Genomic DNA, 16,183 nt, shown 5'->3' with positions numbered 1-16,183 from the left:
ACCTCACAGCATCAGTTTTGGTATTTTGAGCCAGCTGACGGTTGAGCTCCACTCTCTTAAAAGTTGTGGATTAGTGTGGTAATGTGGTTGTTGTCAAAGTTCAATCTTTATTTTCAGTACGGACTCCTCGGTTCCATTCTTTTGGCCTAGTAATCGAAAGCGGAAGAGGATCTAATCGGAAAAGCACCCTAGGTGTAGGAGATATTGGTCCATGAATTTCATTATAATTTTGTGGTGACTATAGGTATGTTGTGAAATGGTATGCTCGTTGAACCAAAAAAAATCTAAGCCTGATAAATATTCCCAAGCCCCAACTTGTAATCGTAATAAGTAGATACACACAGGGGTAAATATGGAATTTAGAAAAAAGCGCCTGAACTTTAATCGGAATCCTCTAAAACCCTAAAAGCGCCAAGCTTTCACTCTCCTCCTCCTAAGCTTCGATTCTGGAGCTCACTCTTTCTTCAATGGCGTTAACCAGCAACAAAGTCCCTTCTTTACGCCTTATACCCACCACCGGAACACTCTTAAACCCATCAAAATCGCTCTCGCTTCCCAGAGTTTCGTTCTCTCTCTCTTCCGCTGCTTCTCACAAGCTCACGACTTCAAGAAAGGTAAGGCCTTTTCTAATGGGTTTATCTCGAAAATGCATATCTAACTGTTCCGATGGCGAATCGATCCTCTAGGTGATAGCAATGGCAGTGGAAGGTTCGAGAGATTTGGAGATGTCGAACTTAACGGCGTTATCTCCTTTGGACGGACGTTACTGGGGGAAAGTTAAGGACTTGGCTTCTTCTATGAGCGAGTTTGGTTTGATTTACTTCAGAGTACTTGTTGAGGTATATAAGGGAAATGTTTATGTTCTGCTTCATTGATTGATTGATGTTTGTGTTGTTCTAATGCGCACGTGCGTATGTTTGGTTTAGATTAAATGGCTTATTAAGCTTTCAAAGATTCCTGAAGTCTCTGAAGTTCCAAGCTTTAGTAAAGAAGCTGAGGTTTACTTGCAAGGGATCATCGATGGGTTTAGTATGGATGATGCGTTGGAAGTTAAGAAGATTGAGAGAGTAACGAATCATGACGTGAAGGCTGTTGAGTATTTCTTGAAACAAAAGTGTGAATCTCATCCAGAGATTGCTAAGGTTACAAGCTTCTCTCTTTCTCTCTTGGTCCAAGTTCTTACGGTTTGGGTTAAGTTTCTCTGTCTTTTGAATCATTTCAGGTTCTTGAGTTTTTTCATTTTGCTTGCACGTCTGAGGACATCAACAATCTATCACATGGTTTGATGCTTCAAGAAGCACTTAGCTCGGTTGTACTTCCAGCCATGGATGACCTGATCAAGTCAATCTCTCTGATGGCTAAGGAGTTTGCATATGTCCCCATGCTTTCAAGAACTCATGGCCAGGTCAATCTCCAAAGAAAGTTTTTTCGTTTCGATCTATCTCTTTGTTAAAGCAATGTCAAAACTATGATGCAGCCAGCTTCACCTACAACTCTAGGGAAAGAAATGGCGATATTCGCTGTGAGGTTAAGCGAAGAGAGAAGATATCTTTCAGAAACTAAGATCAAGGGCAAATTTGCTGGTGCTGTTGGGAACTACAACGCTCATATTTCAGCATATCCTAATATCGACTGGCCTCATGTTGCACAGGAGTTTGTTACTTCTCTCGGATTAACCTTTAACCCATACGTCACTCAGGTATATACTTACTATATAGTTTTATCTTCATTACATTTTTTCCGCATATATCATTGAGTGAGTGATTGTTCTCATTGTTTTTTTGCAGATTGAGCCTCATGACTATATGGCTAGACTATTTAACACGATCAGCCAGTTCAACAATGTTTTAATTGATTTCGACAGAGATATATGGAGCTACATATCTCTAGGTTACTTTAAGCAGATAACTAAAGCTGGTGAGATTGGATCATCGACAATGCCTCACAAAGTGAACCCTATTGACTTTGAGAACAGTGAAGGGAACCTAGGTAAAGCTAACGCAGAGCTTACTTTCCTCAGCATGAAGCTTCCCATTTCACGAATGCAGGTTTGAGCATTTTCTCCATATGTATATCTCTTCTAGAGCAATGGGAGCCTGAAAACAAAAATGTACAAATGTGCAGCGTGACTTAACCGATTCGACTGTATTGAGAAACATGGGTGGAGCTTTAGGACACTCTCTTCTTGCTTACAAGAGCGCCATACAGGGAATCAGGAAGCTTCAGGTATTATTATTACCGTATCCCCTAAGAAAGGTTTCTTTCTGTCATAATAGGCTAAGAATGTTTCTTGGTGTATAGGTTAATGAAGCTCGGTTAAAAGAAGATTTGGATCAGACTTGGGAAGTTCTCGCTGAACCCATACAAACTGTAAAACCTCTCTTGAGTTTCTAGTCTTCTGTTAATGATCTAGCTACTTCCATGTATCTCACTGATTCATGGTATTGTCTTACAAAGGTGATGAGGAGATATGGAGTTCCGGAGCCGTATGAGAAGCTGAAGGAGCTGACAAGAGGAAGAGCTGTGAATGAAGAAAGTATAAGAGAGTTTATAAAAGGTTTGGATTTGCCTGCAGAAGCGAAATCTCAACTTTTGAAGTTAACTCCACACACATATGTTGGTGCTGCTGCTGCGTTGGCTTTGGCCGTCGATGAAGCTCTGCACTTGTGACAGTGATGATGATCAGTGATCATATCGGTGATAAGGTTGTGCTGTTGTACTATTACTCTTCTCCAAATGAAATAGGAAGAAGTAGTGAAGAACAAAGAGTCAGATTGATGAGTTCTACGTTGTCGTTTTGAGTTACATGTCATATGAAAGAAATTTTTTACATTTGAGTTAAATAATAAAGAATTTCAAATTATTTTCTTTTCATTTGACTGGTTTAGGTTTTTTATAATCAAGTGTTTGTTAATCAATATCCAGGCAAACGTGAAATGAATAGAGTAGTTAAGTACATTGGGAATTGATGTCATATTCAGAATTATAACCGACCCATACCAAAAACTCGAACTGACCCAACCAAACTTTAAACTAAACTAACCAAAATAAACCGAATTTATTTAAAATGTTAAGAAAATTAAACTTTTGACCAAAAAAAAAAAAAAAAATAAACTAAATTTAACCGAAATCAAAATTTTCATCTAAATTTTCAAATTTCGGACTAACCGAATACCGAACCAAATTTTATTTTCGGATTAATTTGGTAAAACTTATGTCGAACCGAATTAACAGAAAATCAAACTATCCGAGCTAACCGAATTCACATGCCCAATTCTATTTATTGTTAGCACTTACATGAACACATACGTTTTACCATGTCTCATGTCAAATAAAGTTTACAAGATCTACGTAGTTCTATTTATTGTTACCATTTTTACATGTACACATGTTTATCATGTCTTCTTCTTTTTTTGTAACACTATCATGTCTAGTCTCAGAAAAAAAAAATCATTATGTTTATTTTAGGGTTGGTAAGATGTATATTAGGTCTCAATCCCTTCAATATTTTTAACAACTATTGTTATTTATTCATAAAAAGTACAAACAATAACCATAAATACATTGAACATAATTAATCTGAAAGAACAAAAACAGTTAGAAAGTAAAAACTGATGATACTTCTCTATAAGAGGTCTTGTTATCTGAGCTTCAAACAAATTAACTTGTTAGTTTGCTTCTGCCTATTCACTCTTGATCCCATACGATTTTCAAGTTCGGCTATCACCCATAGATGAAATTCCAAACTTTATATCATAACATAATCACTACAATACCAATTTTTTTTTTTTGTATAACATTAGCCCACTCCAAATTTTAGATCTAAAAATATCTTTCTATAAAGAACCCAATGTATTAGTTCTTTTGAAAAGAATAAAAATTGAAGTTACCAATTTTCAATGACTATAGAAACATCACCGTACAACAAAAGTAGTACATCTTCAGTTACGAACCATTGTCTCCTCCATAGAAGTTTCCATAGTTTCATCAATAAATCAGTTTTCTCATATTCATATACCACATATATTGTATCCAAATATGAGCATTAATCGATTCTTCCTTTCGTGTTGCAAGTCTCTTTGCTTGGCTATCAAACTTTCATCATCAAACTTTAATAGCCAAAAGTAACAAGCCATCTTCAAATTATCATATAATTTTTCTGACGGATTATCTTCCACCAGTAGAAGGAAGATGAAAGTACGTTTAAGGTAGCATCTCATAAGATTTGGAATAGATTTTCCTAAAATCTGATCCAAAAACCCATAGAAATTGGCCATCGGTCATGGGTATAATATAAAGACCACGTCGGAGATAGAAGATGCATAATGGATGCAACCGTGCAACATCTCACAAACCTAAGCCCGCGCGCAAGTAAAACGTTCATTCAAGAGTCATAAATCGGCAAAGCAAAAATTGGCCCCTAGAAACAAGAAAGGTACATCTCACCCAGATCAAAGATTTAGCGTTTTCAAATGGAGATCGGAATAGATCTAGAATGATCAATTTACAAAATGGATCAAAAGATATCTCCAGAATAATCAATGGTGTAAGAATCAACCAAAGAAACAATGATGTATTCTTCATTAAACAATTCCGGTGAAGAAACAAAAAGTAATAGGAAAGAGTTGTTCGTACGGAGTTGTTCGTACATACTCCCTCACTCGTTCGTCTTCTTCCTCGTCGCTTAAGACTAGGCATTCATCAAATGACGCAAATGGTAGAAAATCAGTGAGAAAGGCATGAATTGAAGCATAATAAAATCATCGCCTTTCTGATTGCAGAGCGTCTCAATCCCTTCAATTATTCAAAAACACCAAAAGTCTAAAAACATGTGGCTATCAATAATCTCACATCTACTCCATAGTTCCTAAAACATTAACTGAAAATGTCATAAAATTAAAACGACAATTTATTAGTACCATAAGTAACATTTTGCAAAATATCTTCCTACATATTGCTATCTTTTTATTTATGGAAAGTTTCCTAGTGGTTTGATTTGACCAAAGCTATCAATTAAATTAAAAAAAATAATATTCGATACAACCATAATATATATTCTGCAAGTGTATTTGTTCTGCGTTTACCAATTCATGGCGGCCACAAACCTCGAGACATCGTCAAACTCAAACATGTTTGTTCTCTAATCTTTCCAACGACTTTCAAAATATATATGCTTAGTCATTGCATTTTAGTAAATAACAAATCATTTCAATAAGGTTTTCGTCGCTACCCACTATCCCCGTGTTATCATTTCATTTCATTACAAAACACAACTACACATCAATCATCATATCGTATCATCTTTACAACATCTCTCTAAGGTTTTTATTACATCGATCAAAGATTTCAGTTTTCTTATTTATTTCATTTCTGTGTTTCACAAATAAATAAAAAATGGGAGGGTACAGAGCCGACGATGACTACGATTACCTCTTTAAACTAGTCTTGATCGGAGATTCTGGCGTCGGAAAAACTAACCTCTTATCTCGGTTCACTAGAAATGAATTCAGTATCGAGTCAAAGTCAACCATCGGTGTAGAATTTGCGACCAAAAGTGTTCATGTCGACGAGAAAATCATCAAAGCTCAGCTTTGGGATACCGCTGGTCAAGAAAGGTAAATGTTTTTTTATTCTCCGTTATCAGAATCGATTTGAGATTTACGAGACCATAAACAGTTTTAGATTAATTTTAATAAAATAATTTCAATAAGGTGAATGTTGCATCCGATTGTTCTCAGAAACCGTGTTGTTTGTTATTGAGAGATTATGTTTTATTGCTACATAGATACAGAGCAATCACGAGTGCATACTACAGAGGAGCCGTAGGGGCTCTTCTAGTATACGACATAACTCGACACATAACGTTCGAGAACGTTGAACGATGGCTCAAGGAGCTTCGTGACCATACCGATGCCAATATTGTGATAATGCTCGTTGGAAACAAAGCTGATCTTCGTCACCTTCGTGCTGTTCCTACCGAAGAAGCTAGATCGTTTTCTGAGAGAGAGAACATGTTCTTCATGGAAACTTCTGCTCTTGATGCTACAAATGTTGAGCAAGCTTTCACTCATGTCTTGACTCAGATCTACCGTGTTATGAGCCGTAAGGCTCTTGATGGTACTGGAGACCCAACGTATTTGCCTAAAGGACAGAGTATTGATATTGGAAGCAAGGATGATGTTACTGCTGTTAAATCCTCTGGTTGTTGCTCAGGTTGAGATTATGGTTTAAGGTTGGTTTTGGTACACAAACCGCATTTGTCTGGAATTAAACATCGGTCTGGTTAGTAAGGCCGTTTTAGTCTGAACGTAAACTGAACTGAACCAAAATATCGCAGTTAGACTTCAGTTATAGTTTTCTAGTACCGAACTAGAACCGAAAAACCTTGAAATGTGTATCCCTAAACATGTTACTTAATTTGTACTAATGATTCTTTTTATATGCTTGGTATTTTGTTTAGCAATTGAGATCTTGTTTTCTATATAGTTTTGTATCTTTTGATTATGAGATTTTGTTGCAAACAAATGCTTTACGTAGTTACCACTCAATCCTAATTATTAGTCTAACGAACCACGTTTACTCATTTTATATTTTATCAAATGTTATGCATGCAAAATAAAAGAGATAACCAAACCAAAGTGTAACCGAACTAATTCCGACTGATCTGAACCATACCTGAAAAGAACCAATTCTAGTGACTAGCTCTTGGACTAAACATTCTGGTGTAACATGTGGTTATGATTTCTCATCCCACATGGACAGTCGACTTGAAATGAAGTTGAAACTAAGAGTTTGGTAGTAAGAAAACAAGATACGAAGATACCTAATCGTAATGTAATGGGACATTATTGACTCGTCCATCAGGAACTCGGACATTTTTTTTTGAAACACATTCATATTATTATATAGACTCGCCAATGTTTGTTGGGGCCATTAATACAATTTCAGCACATAAAATCTGCTCGGACATTACCCGCGGTAAAATATAAGTAAAATAAATTTCTTACATATGCTTGCGGAATCTCAAATTCTACAATCCTAGATTTTTGGGGAAGATCATCTACGAGCTTCTAGCTACATTAAGTGAACATATAAAAAAAGAAGAAGTAAAAAGTGAACATAATAATTTGCCAAACCCCGAAAAAAAAAGGGGGTTTTTGCCAAAACTAACCCACAACTTGATTTTAATTCCAAACCTATACCCAAACTTGAATCAAATGCAAAACTAACCTAAAAGCCTAGTGAAATTACAGCTCAGCCCCTTGTGACCAAACAAAAAAACAGAAGCCATTTTTACGAATATAGCCCCAGTAAATCGTCTGAGTCGTCTGAGATGTTGGAAGTCGTCTGGACGACTGAAGTGTAAGTCGTCTGGTACCAGTTTATTTTAAAAATAATTTATAAATCTTGTAAAAAATATTTTGATGCGTAAAAAATAAAAATCAAGTAATTATAAACAGTTTTAACTGATATAAATTAAGATATGATAAAATTGATTTGTTTTGAAGATATATGAGTGGAAGTAGTGAATCATGAAATACTTTGGTTTAGGAGTTTGGCAAACATATGTTGTAGTATTGTATGTATTGTTAGGGTTAGATTTTGAAAAACTAAAATGTTTTTTTCAAAAATTAGTTTTCACCTATATGTGTTTATTTCTGTGTATAGTAAACACTTTTCAAGTTTGATTTAGTTTTATGAAGTGTTTAATTAGATAATTAAGTTTAGGGGTTATGTTTAGGGTGTGGACGACTTATATTTCAGTCGTCTGTTGAATAATTTACCCGGACGACATATATTTCAGTTTGGAAATTAAATATTTTTAGCGGGAAACTAAAATAGAAGACTTTCCAGACGACTTACAAGTAAGTCGTCTGTTTTAATTTCTTCACCAGACGACTGAAATGTAAGTCGTCCAGGAAGTCGTCTGAGTCAAAAATATTTAATCTAATTGGATTTTTTGTCTCCCTATATAAAGAAAAATTTACACATTCTCTCTCCTCCTCTCAAATGGCTGCAACAAAAATGTAATGTTCATCATTCTAAAACTCTCCAACCTCTCTCTAATCTCTTTGACTTGAAAACACCAAACTTTATATCAATTTTTCAGTTTTGTCTCATGTATTTCTTACTAATCTATCTCTTTTGCAGGTTTTTAATTAAATGGTACTCAACTTCCACTAATTTAGAGGTAGATCTATTAATTTTAGATATGTATTTTTGTGTGTTTTATAAATGTAGATTTATCTAATCTTCCACTCATTTTCTCTATTTTTAAGTCATTTGAACGTTTTTGAATATGCAGGTTTTTCAGATCTGGATTTGATGTGCAGGTTTTTCAGATCTGGAAGACTTCTGGGACGACTTACCTGTTAGTCGTCTGGAAGTCGTCTGGAAGTCGTCTGGACTTCTTGGAAGTCTTCTGACAAAGTCGTCTGGACTTCCAGGAAGTCGTCTGGACTTCCAGGAAGTCGTCTGGACTTCTAGGAAGTCGTCTGGATTTTTCTGAGCGTTTTGGTAAGTTCTTATGTCTGATTTTTCTTCATTTGGTAACTTCTTGTTGTATAAAGTTCTTACTTTTTTCCCAAACTAAAACTCTCCAAACCCACTCTAATCTCTTTGACTTGAAAACACCAAACTTTATATGAATTTTTCAATTTTGTCTCATGTCTTTGTTACTAATCTATTTTTTTTTTGCAGGTTTTTAATTATTTGGTACTCATCTTCCACTAATTTAAAGGTAGATCTATTATTTTTAGATATGTATTTTTGTGTGTTCTGTAAAGGTAGATTTATCTAATCTTCCACTCATTTTTTCTGTTTTTAAGCCATTTGAACATTTTTGAATATGCAGGTTTTTCAGATCTGGATTTAATATGCAGGTTTTTCAGATCTGGAAGACTTCTGGGACGACTTACTTGTTAGTCGTCTGGAAGTCATCTGGAAGTCGTCTGGAAGTCGTCTGGACTTCCTAAAAGTCGTCTGGACTTCCTGTAAAGTCGTCTGGAAGTCGTCCGAACTTCCTAAAAGTCTTCTGGCAAAGTTGTCTGAACATCCTGGAAGTCGTCTGGACTTCTTAGAAGTCGTCTGGACTTCTTAGAAGTCGTCTGGACTTCTTAGAAGTCGTCTGGACTTCTTAGAAGTCGTCTGGACTTCTTAGAAGTCGTCTGGACTTCTTAAAAGTTGTCTGGTCTTGTCTACTCAAGTGGAATCCAAGCTTGTCTTTGTAGATGAATGATCTATAATTGTTTTGTTTGTGGTCTGTTTTATGAATTGCATGTATACTCTTTTAGTTGTGAATTTTTTGTAAAATCAGTAATAATGTTTTCCAAGATGTATTAAATGTGCTAACAATGTGTTTACACATTTACAAATCAATGAAATAATAGACTTCAGTAGCATTTTTCTTATCTTTGGATCTCTCATATGCAATAATAAACTCCAATGGCCTTTTTCTCATCTTAATAAACAAGAATGTTGGTAAGAGATGGAAACAAACAATAGTAACTAGTCAAAGCATATCATATTTTTTATAAGTTTGCATTGAAAAACTTAGTCAAATTTAGTAAAACTAAGGGAGAGAACATATTTTGTAAATATGAGTTTTACATATCTTGAAGTTACTTATCACTCTTAAAAATACAAGTTATTCAAAAACTAACGTAGAAGACTTAAAAACTAGTGGAGAAGACGCGGACGACTTCAATCTAAGTTGTCGAGACGACTAAACTATATGTCGTCTGGTCAACGCAGAGGTTATTTTTGCAATTGACTTTGAAATCTGTTATTTCGGACGACTGAAAGTTAAGTCGTCTACTATTGTTTGGTTAAAAAAAAACTCCAAAAAAGCTAGACGACTTACATTTCAGTCGTCAGAGGTTAGTTTTGCATTTGACTGGATTATTTCAGAAGTTTGACTTTTTGGACGACTTACATTTCAGTCGTCTAGTGAAAATTAAAATAATAATATTTTTTTAAAAGTAGACGACTTACAGTTAAGTCGTCATAGGTTAGTTTTGCAATTGAAAAAAAAAACTTCAAGATTTAATTATATACAGACGACTTATAATTCAGTCGTCCACGAGACGACTGAAATGTAAGTCGTCCAGAATTTACGAGGTTTGACCAGAATCTCGGAAAAAAATCCTGGACGACTTACAATTAAGTCGTCTGGTGGACGACTGAATTATAAGTCGTCTGTGTATAATTAAATCTTGAAGTTTTTTTTTCAATTGCAAAACTAACCTATGACTATTTAATTGTAAGTCGTTTACTTTAAAAAAAATATTATTATTTTAATTTTCGCCAGACGACTGAAATGTAAGTCGTCTGGGGAAGTCAAACTTCTGAAATTATCCAGTCAAATACAAAACTAACCTATGACGACTGAAATGTAAGTCGTCTAGGTTCTTTGGAATTTTTTTTGAAACCAAACAATAGTAGACGACTTAACTTTCAGTCGTCTCAGGTTACAGATTTCAAAGTCAATTGCAAAAATAACCTCTGCGTTGACCAGACGACTTCCAGGTCAGTCGTCTACAGCCAGACGACTGAAAGGTAAGTCGTCTACAGCCAGACGACTTCCCAAGTAAGTCGTCTGACGAACAGATCTGGAAAAAAACTCGATGTCATACCTTAAATTGGTGAGATAAGTTCCTTAGCATACATAAGGCTTCTCCAAGCACACAGAATCACAAACGGAAGTCACCCACCCATAATCGTTAGCTTCTATGACTCTATGAACCATAAAAATTTTAGAATCAAAATCTTGGGTTTTTTTAGCTCATTGTGGAGAGAAAGTGAGAGATATGTTGTGTTTAGTTCACAAGAATGGAAAAAGAAGAAGGGTAAATCGATTTTAGGAGCATTAAGAGCTTCAAATTGGTTGTTCATGGTGGTTGTGGTATTGATGACAATGGCAATCTTGTAATTACTTGAAGATGATGAGGGTGAGAGAGTAAAGATGTCATTTTCGAAAAAAAAAAAAAAAAATTGATGGCATTTTCGTAAATTATATGAACTTGTGGGGTGAATAGGGCAAAACCAATTTTCAAAAAAAAAAGGAGGTTAGTTTTGTGTTTGACTTTAAGTTGTAGGTCAATTTTGCAAAAATTCCAAAAAAAAGAAAGAAAAGTTACCTTGTTCCACACGGGGCCAAGTTAGTAGGTCCACCGTTATGACAAGATCTTTCCTTCCAAGCCTCATCAATGACATCGGGATGTTTATTGTTTCGTACACTAGACAATTCCCATTTTCATAATATTCTGCTTTATATTCTTCTTTTTTTTTCTTGTTTTTTTTTTGAGAAATGCTTTATATTCATGCGGATTTATTATTTCTTATGAAATACAGCAAAGCGATAAATCAAGCAAAAATTAGATTATTATGGACATCGAAATAATGTGAAAGTTGAAAGTAAATGTCAGAAATAAAATTACTCAAATCGGTAGAATAATACGAGCAAAATATGTAACGTGCAGGTCTCAATGCGTGTCTTATATGACTTTCGTCTTTCGTAATCTGCGTTAGTTATAAACTATGCACAACAGTTATCTAATAATTTATTTGTTTCTACAGGGAGTTAAGCACTTTGCGTTACCAAACAGTTTTAACCGAGTAATAATTTATCTAAATTTTGTTACCCAGACGGCTAGACCTTACTTGACCTCCACGATGTTAACTATCAGTGTTATTAAAAGACATTACGAGATACTCGAAAGATTCTCAAGTCACACAAGCAAATATGATCATGATCGAAGTTATTAATATAAACTGTAGAATATATATTACTATACGACGCTCGCCTAATTGACATTTGACACAGTCCAACTAAGAATCCCACTATGATTTTATGAAATCAATTAATCTAAACATGAAAAGATATAAAAGATTTAGAAACAACATGGAGGATTGTTAATGCGATAGTTGTAATCATCACACATGTCAGGAAGCTCCATGGAAACTCAAAATATTATATTCAAATACACGTATCAGAATACTAAAAGTTTATCTAAAACACGAATACTAATCTCATCTTAAATAAAAAAGGTTGTGCCAGATAAACATACTTCACTTATTAAACGAAGACTTTGTTAAGTCTCAAATGTTACTTGCAAGGCATAAGAAAAAATTGCAAAGTAGCTTCTCGCACCTCTCTTATATATCCTCTACGAACTTAAATTTCATCATTATTCCTTTTTCCATCAGAAAATCATTTCCCAAGGCCAAAGAAAAACATAGAGAATTAGAAAAGCAAAAAGTTTTGAAGATATGGAGATCAAAGTTGTTGAAGATCATCAACTAAGTACTAAAGAAGATATCGAAAAGCCACTTCTAGAAGAAAACAAAGGCTTTCCCGATGTAGAAAGAACAACATGGATACAAAAGGCAATAGGACAAACATTTCAAACCACAGCCCATTTAGCTAATCTCTTACCAACAGGAACTGTTCTCGCGTTTCAGCTCTTATCTCCAATTTTTTCAAACGGTGGTCAATGCGATTTAGCTTGCAAGATCATGACATCAAGCCTAGTGGCGATATGTGGATTCTCTTGCTTCATACTTAGCTTCACAGATTCTTACAAAGACAAAAACGGTACATTTTGCTACGGATTTGCAACAATCCATGGGTTTTGGATCATTGATGGATCCGCAACGCTTCCTCAAGAGTTAGCTAAAAACTATAAACTAAGGTTTATAGATTTTGCTCATGCATTCATGTCGTTTTTGGTGTTTGGTGCGGTGGTTTTATTCGATCGGAATACGGTGAACTGTTTTTATCCGGCACCGTCAGCGGAAGAGTTGGAGTTTCTCACGGCGTTGCCGGTAGGCGTTGGGGTGTTTTGTAGTATGTTGTTCGCAACATTTCCTACAACACGCAATGGTATTGGTTTTCCAGTTCCTGGTAATAAATGATACCAGCAACATGTTTACTTATTTGTAATTTGTTTGATTCTTTCTTTAATGATCTCTTTACATTACAAGGACGCTTCTAACAGAGATGTACTCAAGTTATTTAGAAATAATTTATGCTACAAATAACATTTATTGATTTTGAATATGCATAACTGAACAAAATAAAATAAAAAAGAGAGGTAATTTAGATTACCTCATTTGGGGCCTCAACAATGGTTGGGACACGGTCACCAGAAAGTTCTGGGAATAAATCTTTCCATATGATAAAGAAGAAGCCGCACAGAGATAACTCCGGCGCAGAATCACCAGATTATACTGGGAAGGATCACGAGACTTATTGCTCGGAAGTTGGGTACCAATATGGTATCGAACCCTGGTGGGAGTTGTTACTCAAGTGAGACTCTACCACTTTGAACGGGCTCGAATTGGTGGCATTAGTTGTATTTACTTATACCTTATATTCAACGATAACTGCTTTTCTCGGTTTAGAATGGGTTGGCTTATTATTTTGCCTTAACCCGAAAATTCTAGAGGTAAAAAATGTCATATAAATTTTCTTTTATTTCACAAAAAATATATTAAACAAACACACCGCGCGTTATATAATTGATTTTCTTATCCGCATAAAGTTGAATCCTAAATCCGATAAGAGGGACGTTATAACGTTTCTAATCAAGTAATCTAAGAGATTTAAGTGCCAAAGATTTCGTTAATATGAAGTGTAAGCTAAAGACCGAAAGGAGATACAAAGGATAATGAACTCGTCGTTATAAATACTAACTCGCCGTCAAATCTAGTTCTCTCTCTATCTCTCTCTCTTTTTCTGTGTATGTTTTTTCTCATAGCTTCCTCTTCTTTTATAGATGCTTCGTTGCGTGGAAACTGCTCGACTTCCTCATTACTGTCTGACTTGAAACAGTGATCGACGGAGCAGTTGATACCTATGTTTGGCGCCATCGTAGGGAATGGGTCTCTTCTCCTTTGTGACACTCGATTAGTGTGTCAGATCGTCTTGAAGGTTTGGTAGGTGGCTATCCTGACGCGACCGGGCTTGTAATGGGCCACATTTCTTTTCTGAAATTAAATACATAAAATCGGAGCTGTATTCAATACATAAAATAAAATTTTTTGCAAATTTTTATTTAGTTTCTTAAATTTTATCTTTAAATATTTTTTTGCTTCTTTTAGGGATCAAATGATAAATTTGTTTGAAGTTGAAAAAATATTTTATTCTTTCTGTAGAAATTTAATGAAAAGAAAATAATTATAAAATTATAAAAATATTATATTAACTGTAGCCAAACTTTAATTGAAAATATGGTAAGTATCACATAGTTTTAGTTATCAATTCCTTCCAATATCAAACTATTGTAGAAATTCTATAAACAAATATCCGATGAATTAAATTCGGTAAACTAATAAATTTTATTGGTTTATTTTTATAAAATTTTTTTTTTATTAAATATTTTTTTTAAAGGTGCAGAAAAGAAGAACATAAAACCAAATAGAAAATTACAAAAGGTCCAAAATAATTAAAAAAACAGATGAATTACAAATGCCAAAAATAATTACAAAAACATTAAAACAAATGCATCGGTTCTGAATTGAATGGAGGATATGACATAAACCAATAAATAATCAAATAATATATTTAAAGAAAGTCTATGTAAATATATCGACCTATTAAATTATAAGTTAATAATTTATAGACACTATAAATTAATAATTTATAGACATGTAATAAGTATAAACAAAACATTGTGTTGTTTGTTTTATATTCACAATGAATTCTTTCTCTATTTATAGTAACACTTCAAAGTATTCTTATATACAGTATATTAAATAATAAAATAATATAAAATTTAATTTACAAAGTTTAATTAATATACACTCTAAAATGAACTATTTTCCTATTTTTAAAAAATCTAAAAATGTATCTAAAATGATTTTTGTAAACTAATAAAATATTATAGTCTCAGTATTACTAATTTATAGAGTTCTTATTTATTAGAGTCAAATAAGATCGAATTCTTTGTGATCCTATGGAAACAAGAAGCAAGACAGTCAAAAATATTAAAAATAGTATTTTATAAATTTCTAGTATCATGAGTAATTGAGTTGGAGATGCTCTGAGTAGCATGTAATGTGTTGGTAGGAGTCTTAAATTATCTTAATCTAATATGATTTCATGATATAGTTTCATGTAGTGTTTCTATTTTAACAGAATAAATTATAATTTTAAAATTTATTTAAATACATAGAATTTTTATTTTTGTTTTATAAATAAAAACTGAATTAATATTATATATTATTATAATTATTATTATGAAATTAATGAAATTTTTTATAAAATTTGAATTTCTATAAATTTTTGCTATCTTTTTCTCAACATATATATTTAAACGATAGTAAAATAAATTATGCTAAACATATGATTTTATATATTTTCTCCTACTAGAGAAGAGAAGTAATATGAAGACCCATTAAGCTCCTAATAAGCCCAATTTAATCGAACACAACGAGTCACAATGCAATACCTCTATATAGCTCCACGGCTCCACCTTACCGGAGAATCTGCAGAACACAATAGTCGAAAAAGAAAATCATCTGAATCCTAACACAAAATGAATATTAGCGCAATCGAAAGATCGTATGTAGATGGTCTTGGTTCTCAGGCTTCCAAGTCTCTGTTTCCTGGAGAATAACCCAAGTTCTTGGTTCTCTGTTAATCTGTTATATTGGTCGCGTCCATAAATCATCATAAGATCATAGAGACATAAAGAAACTTGAAAGTAAGAGACAAGATCTGTCAAGAAGAGCTTTCACATGATAAATAGACACAAAAAGAGAGGTAATTTAGATTACCTCATTTGGGCCTCAGAAATGGTTGAGACAGTGTTGATTCACCAGAATGAACTGGGAATATATATTTCCACATGTCACATGTGCACATGTGGAAGAAGAAGCCGCGCGGAGTCACCCCCGGCCCAGAAACACCAGACTGTACTGGGAAGGGTCTCGAGACTTAATGCTCGGAAGTTGGTACCAATATTTATCGAAGCCTGGTGGGAGATGTAACTCTTGGAAGACTCAAGTCACTCAACCACATTGAACGAGCCTGAATTGGTGACAGAAGCTCTATTTTAAATTTACTTATAACTTGTATTATATCGAATTTCAACCGGATTTTCTTATTTCGCCTTAACCAGAGGATTTTTGAGGTAAAAAATGTTTTCTATATTTATTTACCAGAAAAGTAAATCTAAAC

General features: G+C 34.0%; 3 protein-coding genes and 1 long non-coding RNA gene across 4 annotated transcripts; 3 read left to right on the top strand and 1 right to left on the bottom strand.

The window, feature by feature from the left end:
- Positions 1-220: 220 nt before the first annotated feature.
- Positions 221-2,670, top strand: LOC103834062 (adenylosuccinate lyase). The gene is made up of 9 exons (XM_009110116.3): positions 221-614; positions 687-839; positions 927-1,142; positions 1,223-1,405; positions 1,478-1,699; positions 1,788-2,048; positions 2,125-2,226; positions 2,302-2,370; positions 2,458-2,670. Exons 1-9 carry the CDS (start codon positions 468-470, stop codon positions 2,668-2,670), a joined length of 1,566 nt encoding a protein of 521 aa, XP_009108364.1. The 5' UTR covers positions 221-467.
- LOC103834061 (ras-related protein RABA1e-like) lies at positions 2,670-6,525 on the top strand. Its single transcript, XM_009110114.2, has 3 exons — positions 2,670-5,131; positions 5,409-5,615; positions 5,786-6,525. The coding sequence occupies exons 1-3, from the start codon at positions 5,091-5,093 to the stop codon at positions 6,216-6,218; spliced, it is 681 nt and encodes a 226-aa protein (XP_009108362.2). The 5' UTR covers positions 2,670-5,090; the 3' UTR covers positions 6,219-6,525.
- A 4,484-nt stretch (positions 6,526-11,009) lies between these two features.
- LOC103834060 (protein DMP4-like) lies at positions 11,010-12,980 on the top strand. The gene has a single exon (XM_009110113.3). It carries the CDS (start codon positions 12,271-12,273, stop codon positions 12,913-12,915), a length of 645 nt encoding a protein of 214 aa, XP_009108361.1. The 5' UTR covers positions 11,010-12,270; the 3' UTR covers positions 12,916-12,980.
- A 105-nt stretch (positions 12,981-13,085) lies between these two features.
- LOC103834059 lies at positions 13,086-15,978 on the bottom strand. Its single transcript, XR_626390.3, has 3 exons — positions 15,781-15,978; positions 15,453-15,637; positions 13,086-13,989 (listed from the first exon to the last, which is right to left on the bottom strand). It is a non-coding gene; the product is annotated as an uncharacterized LOC103834059 (long non-coding RNA).
- Positions 15,979-16,183: the final 205 nt, after the last annotated feature.

This window comes from Brassica rapa, chromosome A08 (genome assembly GCF_000309985.2).
Source record: "Brassica rapa cultivar Chiifu-401-42 chromosome A08, CAAS_Brap_v3.01, whole genome shotgun sequence".
Classification (NCBI taxonomy): domain Eukaryota; kingdom Viridiplantae; phylum Streptophyta; class Magnoliopsida; order Brassicales; family Brassicaceae; genus Brassica; species Brassica rapa.
Note: the sequence above shows the minus strand (reverse complement) of the source record. Positions and strands in the feature narration are given on the sequence as shown.